This window comes from Lactuca saligna, chromosome 6, assembly GCF_052625555.1.
Source record: "Lactuca saligna cultivar CGN05327 chromosome 6, ASM5262555v1, whole genome shotgun sequence".
Classification (NCBI taxonomy): domain Eukaryota; kingdom Viridiplantae; phylum Streptophyta; class Magnoliopsida; order Asterales; family Asteraceae; genus Lactuca; species Lactuca saligna.
Window position 1 is genome coordinate 160,368,101 of NC_136422.1, and position 12,151 is coordinate 160,380,251.

Below are 12,151 nucleotides of genomic sequence, written 5' to 3' on the forward strand. Positions count from 1 at the left end.
AATTTGTTTTTATTTTATTTTAAGTTTCCTTACAATGACATTTGTGAAAATTGTTGTTTATATGTTTCCATTGATAGCAATATTGGAAATTGGATTTGATTCTTCCGTTTGTGGTAGTGTCATAATTTATCAAATAAGGAAAGATTCTTATCACCTAAGTTTCAGTTGGATAGAAACTTGGAATCATGCAAGTTGTATTGTGTGATGAATGAGAACCTTCATCTTTGGAAAATTAAGACTAAGTCCTTGTTGACATGTATATGTGAGTCAAGTGAAGGACTAGGGGATCGGGCACACTTGGTTGTGCGTTGGTCAAAGTCCACCACAAATAACGATAAGACTATTCGTCATGATTTACTTAAAGTTTAGTAAATAGGGTTATACTTACAAGATTAAGTATAATTCTAAGTCATTGAAAAAGTTTCAATGTATAGCAGAATGAATAAGAAGAATCAAATTAGGCAGAAAGATAAAAGTTTCTCCAATCTGAAAAGAAGGGAGAGTACTTGAGTATCGTGTTTTATGATCATCTTAGTGATTATGAAAACCATATCACAATTAATCCTCTAAGAACACCTTGGTGCATTTGTATGGCTAAGAAGATGAATCATGAATTTTTGAAATGGTTAAATCAAGAAGATAAATCATACTTCGTTCCAAAATCGAGTCTTAGAGACATTCTCCAAGATCGAGCCTTGAGTGACATGATCTTAAGAAACGTTTATAACACTTATCAAATGTAGAGTAAAATATTTTCTACTCTTGTACATTTGAAATTGGTAAGTTGTGATGTTTTGGATAAAGCAAAGACCAACTAAGACTAATTGTGTGAAGTGTTTGTCTTCATACGAAACCCAACTAACTCTTGAATATTTGTTTGTCAATAATGTTTCTTGACAAAGTGAATCTTATATGTCAAGAGGTCAGTAGGAGTCTTAAAGATCTTGAAAAGGTTCAAGAGCTAATCAAGAGTAAACCTATTGTTAATCACTAGCACACGACTTGAGGTTGATAACCTATCGTGTTGACATATTCTTGCTTTTATGGCCATTACAGTTAAAGTTGACTATGCATGTCAGTTATATGAATTCTCAGTTGTTTGCATAACAACCTGGAAGCAATGGTAGGCCCTTGTGCTGCCAGATGGCAAGAAATTAAGATTCAACAAGTTCAGTCCATATGAGTTTGGATTTGTCACTAACCTTGTCTTGTGATAATGGTTGGAAATGACATTTTCACATGGATAGGAACACATACACCATTAATCTAAGTGTCATAAGATATCTCTCCAATTCATGAAAATGATTGTGAGGAAACGCTTTCACTAAGTAGATTTAAGGAGATAGCAGTTGCGTTAATTGCATTCTCAAATTGGATTATGATTACGACATCCCTCTTCATAGTCCGAATTGTGAGAAGTGACAAATAGTTTGAACATTCGGAACTTATTGCTGTAAATTTTGAAATAGTTTAGACACACAAATAAGCTTCCAAATGTTCAAACTCCTTTGGTGGAAGTGATGGACGAAAATAATGAGCCAAATGGTTCTATTTATAGCTGATACAAAGAGGACGAAAATAATGAGCCAAATGGTTCTATTTATAGCTGATACAAAGAGACTTGGAAACCCTAATTTGAATATAATACTATTATTTCAAATTTGGTAATTATCAAACTCCTTAATTATCTTTTAAGAATTAATCTAATGCCCTTTAAAAAACTCCCAAAAACCATCCATGACCCGTGGAAGGTTATGAAGTATTTCTTGTTCAACTATTGAACAATTACAACTTAAGTCCTTGCACTTTAATTAATTCAATTAATCTCAAATTAATTCCACTTAATTTCTAATTACTTATTAATTAAATAATACTATTTCTAATTAATATTTAATCTCATAATATATTAATAAATTATTTATTTCTATTTATTAATCATATAATAAATCAATAATTCAACATCTCTCTCCAAAAGTCATTCTAGTCAATTGCTAGTTTTAAGAGCAACCTAAAAAAGACTTTGTTTTAATTCAAGTATATATCAATTTAATTATTAGTTTAGACACCTTAATCCAACAATTAATTCATCTGAAATTGATCATATTGCTTTACAGGATGTAGTTGGACATCTCTTCCAGTGATTTAAACATCTATGTGGTACGGTTGAGAGATGTTTTTAGTGGTGAAGTGGAAGATGGAAAATGAAATGATAATAATATGTATCCGAAATCCGAAATGATCATGTTTCGGGTTGAAATATCATTGTAAATATCACACCATTTGTTACATCACGAGTTAGAATCTCTTTACAAAAGAAAATGTCATCTCATCTCACTAATGACGTTCAGTGCTCTAATTGATAAATCATTCTTTTAGCAATTGTAACCCTTTATAAACATATGTGACACATCCAACATCCAATGAAAATTACAAATGTCTGTCATCAATCGAGTTAAATTCCAATCGTGAAGTCGAAGACATTCGTGTGCAACCTTACGGACATTCATGGCCTATTAAGCGATTGTGATCTTCTTCAAGTATAAACGATATTTTATTATACATTATAAAATTCCAAGAATAATTCACAAAATAAACTTCCATTTTGACTTCAGAAATTAACAACACGTTTCTAACTTGTCAATCATTGAAAAAGAATCATTTAAAACAAAATTTTCGAAAGTATTTTTATACTATAAACTATCAAACATACACGTACAAGTATATATGTGTGTATGAAAGAAAATATATTTATGGATTATAATTTCTCTCGTTTTCTTAAATGTATGAAAATGACCAAGTTTAGATTATGATAACGATAATGTAATCATCTTTTCTATAAATATAGTTTTTCAAATTTATAAATAACTTCATCCTTTAATTACTTTTGTAACTAACGTAAATTATACGTAATGGCAACAAAAACCATCTTCTTTAAAAAATAGTAACCAACATTATAAGTGTGTAAGTGACTATGTGTTGTTATGTGCAATTAGCAAACGGAATCAACGGATTTACGAAAAAATTAATTTAATTCCGTCTTTTTATTACTTAATATACATATTAGTTAACCTTCACACTGTATGTTTGTTATCATACAGTACTGCAATACATAATTACATACAGTATCTGGATTTTCTTGCACAATATTTGGATTACCTCATAAGAAAAGATATATATATCGATAGATCACATTCAATACAACTATATATGGTAATATGGGCATGAATAAATTCCACATTAAAATTTATTGTTTACCAATCTATGCAATCAAATTCTAACCTTTGTTCACAATCTTTAACCAATATATTTAGTGTCTTTATTAAGTGAATTTGTTCACAATCTTTGTTCACTATTTTATTACTAATTTGTTCATGCCTAGATTGAGAAATATTTGTTAACAAGTTGAAATATGACTATATTAATTGGTAAACAAAATGATTTTTATTATATAAGTTAGTAAAAACTGGCAAGGCCCCTGCAAAAACAAGTTAGTAACCCTTTATTTATATATAAACACAACAAATATGTTTTGCGACAAACCTATTTGGAACGATACGGTGTCTTTGCTATATGTTTGCTCTAAAGCGACAACTAGGCTATGCTAAAGCGATTCCAAGACGAATTGAAAAATCTAACTAACGACGATGACTTCCATCACCAAATGATATGCATGAAAATTTTTCTTCTATTTTTCGTTGACTGAGAATTTTGGAAACGCTTTAGAATTGACAAGATGTTGCTAAAGGCATCCACAATCCATTGAACTTTATGAGATCATCCATTAAAAATTTATATAATATCACCCACAACCCATTAAATACCTATTCAATCCTAATCACTACTTTATTCATTGTATTGAACCATTCAATGATCATTTCACTCCTCCATTCAACTTTACTCCATGTCATCACATACATTCAATTCACCCACAACCCATTAAATTTTCTCATATTTTTCATTGATTAAGAATTTTGGAAACGCTTTAGAATTGACAAGATGTTGCTAAAGGCATCCACAATCCATTGAGCTTTATGAGATCATCCATTAAAAATTTATACAATATCACCCACAACCCATTAAATACCTATTCAATCCTAATCACTACTTTATTCATTGTATTGAACCATTCAATGATAATTTCACTCTTCGATTCAACTTTACTCCATGTCAGCACATACATTCAATTCAACTCTTTTTTAATCATAGTTTTAAGACGAATTGAAAAATCTAACTAATGACGATGACTTCCATCACCAAATGATATGCATGAAAAATTTTCTCCTATTTTTCGTTGATTGAGAATTTTGGAAACCCTTTAGCATTGACAAAATGTTGCTAAAGGCATCCACAATCCATTAAACTTTATGAGATCATCCCTTAAAAATTTATACAATATCACCCACAACCCATTAAATACCTATTTAATCCTACTCACTACTTTATTCATTGTATTGAACCATTCAATGATCATTTCACTCTTCCATTCAACTTTACTCCATGTCATCACATACATTCAATTCAACTCTTTTTTAATCATAGATTCCATTCAACTCTTATACTACTTGCATTATGGATACTCCAATAGTCATAACATGATGGCTTGACAACCTTCTTCATGAATTGTGTTGCCTGTCCACAAAGGCCACGATTGTTTACTGGGACGACATCAACATGGTACATATGTCTTCCGATTCATTGTAGCATTAGTGCACTAAACATATTGAGATTGATATTCACTTTGTTTAGCATAGTTTACTCATGGCCTTATTCGTTTCATGTTCCATCATTTGCTCAATATGAATACATCTTCACCAAAGGTTTATCTACATCACTATTTTCTGACTTTTGTTCTAGTTTAAACGTTCTGATTTCGGAGATCTCATACCAACAAAACTATAGGGGGGATATTAATTAGTGCATGTGTATTATTAGATGTATTTATTCAACGTTGTTATAGTTCGCCATCTATGACCTTATTCTCTTGTATTTATACTTGTATCATACAACTTTGCAAGTGAGGAAGATTATTCCATGATAACATAAATGTGTTTTGTTTTGTTTTTTTAACAACAAATCTAATCTAGGGGTGGCAACTCTCGACCAAACCCGTAACCCGACACTGACCCAACCCGAAAATAAACGGGTTTGGGTTGAGATTTTTGACCCGTCAACCCGTTTATTTCATGGGTTGGGTTGGGTTGGGTTATCTGTTTGAGTTCGCGGGTCAACCCGCCAACCCGTATATATATATATATATATATATATATATATATATATATATATATATATATATATATATATATATATATATATATATCATTGTATTCCTTCCGTATTCGTATGTGACTAATCTGCATTTGCGGTTCGTTAATTAGAAAAAGAAAAAAATGCATGTCGTTATTTTCACGAGTCAAGAACAAAGAACATATCCACTTTCTATGAATGTTTTCATTTTTATTTGCATGTTATTGATTTTATGAATTTTTTTTTTATGTTAATTACTTTAATCATTTTAAGAAGTTATGCTTAAAAAACCTTATTTTTTAAAATGTGTTGCTTATTTATTAAATGGATTATATGCGTTGGGTTTGACCCATTAACTTGTGAACCCGCGAACCCATATACTTAAATGGGTTATATGGGTTGAATTGGGTTGAGGTTTCCAACCCGTCAACCTGTCAACCCATATATTATATGGGTTGGGTTGAGTTTTTGTTTTCTGATCCGTCAACCCGTCAACCCGTGACCCGCCAACCCGAACTCAACCCAATTGTGAGGCCTAATCTAATATATTCCTAACTACTTCTCAATTTCACTTATGTCCACGAAGATACTTGAACCCTTGATCTCAAGGAGGGAAAACAAGACATGATACCGTTAGGTTAGAAGCCATTTTGTGATAATATGAATTAGTTGTCTTTAAGATATTTTAAAATATATATGTTCGAAATCTGAAATGAAGTAGTCTGGGATCCAAAGGACGTATCCGAAATAGGTATTTCCAAATTCCAACCGGATCAAATATATTGGCACTTCTAATAGTCATTTTTGTGAAATAAATCGGTCATTTTTGTTTTAATTGTATTTTACATTATACCATTTTTGTTTCTTTCTAACCTGTAAGTCAACTATGATATATACAAAAGTTAAAAAGAAACACGTTACTTTTTTGAATTGTATCACCTCGTACTTATGGAAGTTGTGTATAAATTCACATCACTTAGACAAGAGATAAATGATATTCTCACCTTTCAAGATGGCTGTAAGCAAAAAAATTGTGGTATTGGTCCTTTTGTTATTTGCAAATTTCATTCATACGGAAGCATGGCGTCGCCATCATAAGTTTTTCGTAAGTATTTTTATATAGGAATGATAAGTATTTTTCTAAAACCAAAGGGCGGCTAGTCTCGCGATATTAGATGTTACCGTTAATTTTTTTTTAAATTGAGGGTTTAAGTAGTTTAAGATTATATTATATATTTTTTTCTCAAAAAAAGTATTTTTTTTTTAAATAATGAAGGCTAACATTTTTCGTCCATTTTTTTAGTGATGAATATGTCATGCTTAAAGTATACTTATTTGAATGTGTAGGTGAAGGAAGCATCATATACACGACTTTGTGCAACAAAAAACATTTTAACAGTAAATGGGCAATTTCCAGGACCAACGTTGTATGTTCATGAAGGAGATACAATTTATGTCAAGGTCCATAACAATGGAAGATACAACATCACCATTCATTGGTATGAAAACATTTTCTTTTGCATACAACATACTGAAAATACTGCAGAAATCTTTTATTTTCTGATATGTCATTGAAGGTATTTAGCTATTTGACTAATAATCAAACAATTTTTATTTTTATTTTAATAAGAGAGACTAAAGTCTAAGAAATATCCATGTACAAAAATTTAAAACTACTTTTCAAATTTTCTTCTAAGACATAGTTTGATTTTTTATACACAAATTAAATTACATATGTTAAAACATAATTTAGGACAGTCGAAAAGATGCATTATTTTTTGCACAAAATCTACACATGTAGACCAATAAACAGTTAAGGAATCTCAAAACCATAGGATATGAATTCATTCGCACACAAGAATAGCACTAAAACAGGAATGTTAAAAGCAACATATATATTACGAGAACACCGGGTTACGACTTACGTGGTTTAATCATATATAACTTAATAGAAACACTATCTTATCCTTAATCTTTACAAAATATTTACAAGTATTTGAATGTGTTCAAAACCTCAGGCACGGTGTAAAGCAACCACGAAATCCATGGAGCGATGGTCCTGTATATATCACACAGTGTCCGATTCAACCAGGCGATTCGTTTAACTACAAGATCATATTCTCTGAAGAGATTGGGACACTTTGGTGGCATGCTCATAGTGACTGGCTTAGAGCCACTGTCCATGGTGCTATCATCGTGTACCCCAAACATGGAAGGAGCTATCGCTTTCCCAAACCCGATCAAGAAGTGCCCATAATTTTCGGTAAGTAGACATGTTTCTATATTTTCAAAATTTTAATACAGAAATCAGAAAATGTTCATGTTTTGTTGTGTCGAATTCTTCACAGGCGAGTGGTGGAAGGAAGATGTTAGGGAAGTGCTCCTGGAATTTGTTGCATCGGGTGGTGGCCCAAGAAACTCCGATGCTTATACCATCAATGGTCAACCTGGTGATCTTTATCCGTGCTCGAGCCAAGGTTAGTTTGGTAATTTTAATACCCTAAATTAAAGCTCAAACTTTAATGAAACCTATATATTTCAAGAGTTACTTTCATAACTTTTTATCTTTTGTAGATACCTACATGTTAAATGTGCAATACGGGAAAAGGTATCTTTTGCGTATGATAAATGCAGCGATGAATGAAATCCTTTTTTTCGCCATTGCCAATCATTCACTAACAGTTGTGGGAGCCGATGGTAGCTACACCAAGCCACTCACAAAAGATTATGTAATAATTGCCCCTGGTCAAACACTTGATTGCTTGTTAGAAGCAAACCAAAAGGCGAGGGGTAGTTACTACATGGCTACTAGAGCATATTCTACTGCCTTGCCTTTTGATAACACCACCACCACCGCAATCCTTAACTATGATGGTTATTCTTTACCAACCACCACCTCACCTCTACTCCCTTCATTACCATTTTACAACGATACCACTGCAGCTTTTGACTTTCTTGGCAACCTTAGATACCCAGATCCGCTCTTATTCCCATTAAACAAGTATGATACACGGATAATTTCCACCATTTCTGTAAACACACTCCCATGTGTGAATGCTTCTTGTGCTGGACCAAATGGTAATCGACTAGCGGCTAGTATGAACAACATAAGTTTTGTATCTCCGTTTATTGATATACTTGAAGCATACTATTATCACATCAATGGCGTTTTTGGCACACGGTTTCCTAGGGTCCCTCCATTGTTTTTCAACTTTACGGGTATCAACTTACCAACGATCCTACTAACGCCAGAGAGGGCTACAGAAGTGAGGGTGATCCGGTATAATTCGACAATAGAAGTGGTTTTTCAAGGGACCAATCTGGTTGCTGGGCTTGATCATCCTATGCATTTGCATGGATTCAATTTTTATGTTGTGGGATGGGGATTTGGTAACTTTGACAAAAAGAAGGACCCCAAGAACTATAACCTTGTCGACCCGCCATACCGAAACACTGTCATTGTTCCGATAAATGGATGGGCTGCGATTAGGTTCAAGGCTCATAACCCAGGTAATGAAGATACATAGGGAACAATTAACAACCCTTTTGTAGTTTATAAACTAATCATTTGTGTTTTCTTACCTTATCTTTATACAAATATATTGTCGTTCTCTTATAAATCCCGAACAGGAGTATGGTTTTTGCATTGTCATTTGGAACGTCACCTTACTTGGGGTATGGAAACAGTATTCATTGTTAAAGATGGCAAAAAGGCTCAAGAACGCATCCTACCACCACCACGACACATGCCACGATGCTAATTTCATCTATATTAGCGTAATTTGTAAATCCTTTACAAATTTTATGATGTACGTCAACAATTAAGATTTATAACTGGAGTGATTCATATGTGATGGGTGAATTGTAAACGTGACTACATCGAGAAAAACCACTTTACTAATATAAAATAACACATCCTTATAAATTGTATATTGCTCATGCAAATTTAATGATATATTATTTTGAGTAAATTACACGAATCGTCCATCGTATAAGTACAAAAAACATGTTTAGTTTCTATTTTAAAAAATTATCCGGACTATCCATGTGTTATGTTTTTTTACTCAGGGCATCTCTAAAGACATAAATGACTATTTTGCCCTTAATAAGTTTTTTTTTTTTTTTTTTTTTTTTTTTTTTTTTTTACAATTGTTAATCATTTTTTAGAATAAAAAAAGAAAAGAAAATGATACCTCAACCCAAACTACATGTCCACACCCCAACCCACTTCTTCTCATTCCCCATAAGTAAGGGCAGTATAGTCGTTTCAATCGTGTCAAACAATGAAGCGAACAAGTTTAAACTAACAAGGGATGAAACATGCTAGTTTAATACAAATGAAGGACATTTCGAGTTAATTTTTTAAAATATGACTAAATGTGTCTTCTGACACCTCCACGAGGGACGATTCATATAATTTATCCTATTATTTTAAACGTGGTGGGTCTCTCCTTCCTTCTCGTAGTTATAAGAGTAAATTACACGAATGGTCCTTATGTTTTGGAGTAATCTGTGTGTTTAGTCTTATATTTTTTTTTTAACTCGGATAGTCCTTATAGTATGTTTTTGTTGCATCTTTGGTCCCTAACAGACTTAAAATGACAATTTTACCCTTAATGATATATTTTATTTTATTATTTAAGTTACTATTAAATAAAATATATTACTAATAAACTACTACAAAAGGGACCCACCCCTCCTTAGTCCACTTCTAATTCCCGGTACCACCTCCGGTCACTATCTCTATCCACATATCATATTTCCAACACCAACTCCAATCACCATCTTCGACCATAAATCCATTACCATATAAATCACCAAAAACTCAACATAAAGCTACCTATTGAAATAGGTATAAAATAGAACTTTTAACTCAAATCCAAAACCAAAATCCAATCCGCAACTCAAATACAAAACCAAAAATTTAAACCCAAATCCAAAATCAAACCTGCAATTCAAACTCAAATCTAAAACCAAAATCGTTGATATAAAAACCACAATGACAAATGTGAAAAGCATAAATATAATGCTACATGCGAATCAATTATCATATAACAAACCCAGGTGTATCTGTTTTCTGCTTATACCATCGTCGATGGAGACACCATTTTGGGTAGGGATGTCAGCGGAGGCAAACGGGGCGGGGATTGCATCCCCCGCCCCCACCCCCCGAAATTTTCCTGTTCCCCCGCCCCCGCCCTCGTTTCCCCGCTCCCGTTTGGGTTGACTTTTTTTTGGGCGAACGAATGTGTAGTTTAGGTTAAAACAAGTTGTTTTTTGAGCTAAAAGAAACCATTTTGGATAAAAATAATTATTTATAGCATAAGTTTATATATTTAAAATAAAAATATTATAACATCTTAAAAACGCTATACTATAAACTTAAAAACATGATATTTAATTGAATTTTGGTAGTTCAAAAGCATTATTATTATTTATTATATTTTTATAATTAATATATATTAATATAAATAATATATTAACGGGGTCCCCATTGGGGGTTCGGGACGGGACTACCCAACCCCATCCCCGCCCCCGAAACTAAAACGGGGGTTGACATTGCCCCCGCCCCCGCCCCCGTCCCCTATTTTTTAAACAAATAATCCCCATTCGGGATCGGGGCCCCACGGGTTCGGGGTCCCACGGGATTTTTTGACATCCCTACTTTTGGGTGGAGCTCCGTCGTGGATTCTTCTCCTCCAACACATCTGCATACATCATATAGTATGAGTTTTATTGATTAAACTTCAACCCTCTTGGAATTGGGCTTCTCTACAAGCTTAAACTAAAAATCTTCGACCTGGTAGGATTCGACGGTAGGGAAGTCATTGTCGGAAGTGAACCAAGCCCAAGAGATTTCTTGACGTATTTGATTTTGTTACTGTCACATGAAGTTTCTCATCGTTCCTGTAACACTCGTTTCCAGGTATGAAAGTATTGTTTATGATTTCTTTTTAGGCCACGACATGGTGAAGCCTCCCCACGACGTGGCGGATAGCTTTTGGGTCGCAGGAGTTTAATGAAGCACCACGATGTGGTGAGTTTGCCACAGCGTGGTGGTGGCTGTTGGAGAAAACCCTAAAGTTTAAGGGTTGATCCCTATTTAAACCCCTTAACCTCTTATAGCCTCCCTCCCATTAGCCTCCTCTCTCCAAGTCGTCCCTTGCAAACCCTAGATCCCTTGTGTGAGTTTTTTAGCCCTAAAGTGTGTGTATTTTATGCTTGTGAAGGAAGAAGGTGGTAGAAAATCATATTGGGAGTCCAGAGCAACATAGATCTAGGAGTTTATCTTCATCAAGAATCTTAAGGAGATATAAGGTCTTCATCTTGATGTGTTAGTTGTTAGATCTATGGATTTTGTCCGCTCTTCTCTATGCCTTATTTCTTTGGAAGGTTGAAACTCATAAAGCTTGCAACTTTATGAATCTCCAGGCCATTTGGAGCATTTGACTCTTTGGATCTGATTTAGATTTGAGTTTTGAGGCTATGCATGGAATCTTGGTCCTTATTTACGTAAATTGACCTAATAAGAGGTCTAGACATGCATTGGTCATGCATGTTCTGAAAAGCACATATTTTTATGATGTGTTTAGTGTTAGAAGCTCTTTTGGAGCCTTTAGACAAGTAACCTCAAGGATTGAGTGCATATTGCTCAAGTCATGTAGTGTTTTTGACCATAAAAGTTGAGATCTATACACTTTGGAGGATTCTATTGGATAAAGTTGGGCCAGATCTGAATTGGAGACCCTTTAGGATCGAAGAAATGGTTAAATTCATTAAGCTGCTGAAAACCCGATTAACACGACGTGGTGGCGGGGCTAGTCGCGACTATTTTGTCGTATTCGATGCCATGACGTAGTAAAAGGATACCACGATGTGGCGTGTAGTACCTGGTTCCCGGTACGTA

General features: G+C 33.6%; 1 protein-coding gene across 1 annotated transcript; it reads left to right on the forward strand.

Moving 5' to 3' along the window:
- The first annotated feature begins 6,256 nt into the window (after positions 1-6,256).
- LOC145003077 (laccase-15-like) lies at positions 6,257-9,005 on the forward strand. The gene is made up of 6 exons (XM_078962228.1): positions 6,257-6,349; positions 6,592-6,743; positions 7,263-7,507; positions 7,593-7,721; positions 7,819-8,754; positions 8,875-9,005. Exons 1-6 carry the CDS (start codon positions 6,257-6,259, stop codon positions 9,003-9,005), a joined length of 1,686 nt encoding a protein of 561 aa, XP_078818354.1.
- The last annotated feature ends 3,146 nt before the right edge of the window (positions 9,006-12,151 follow it).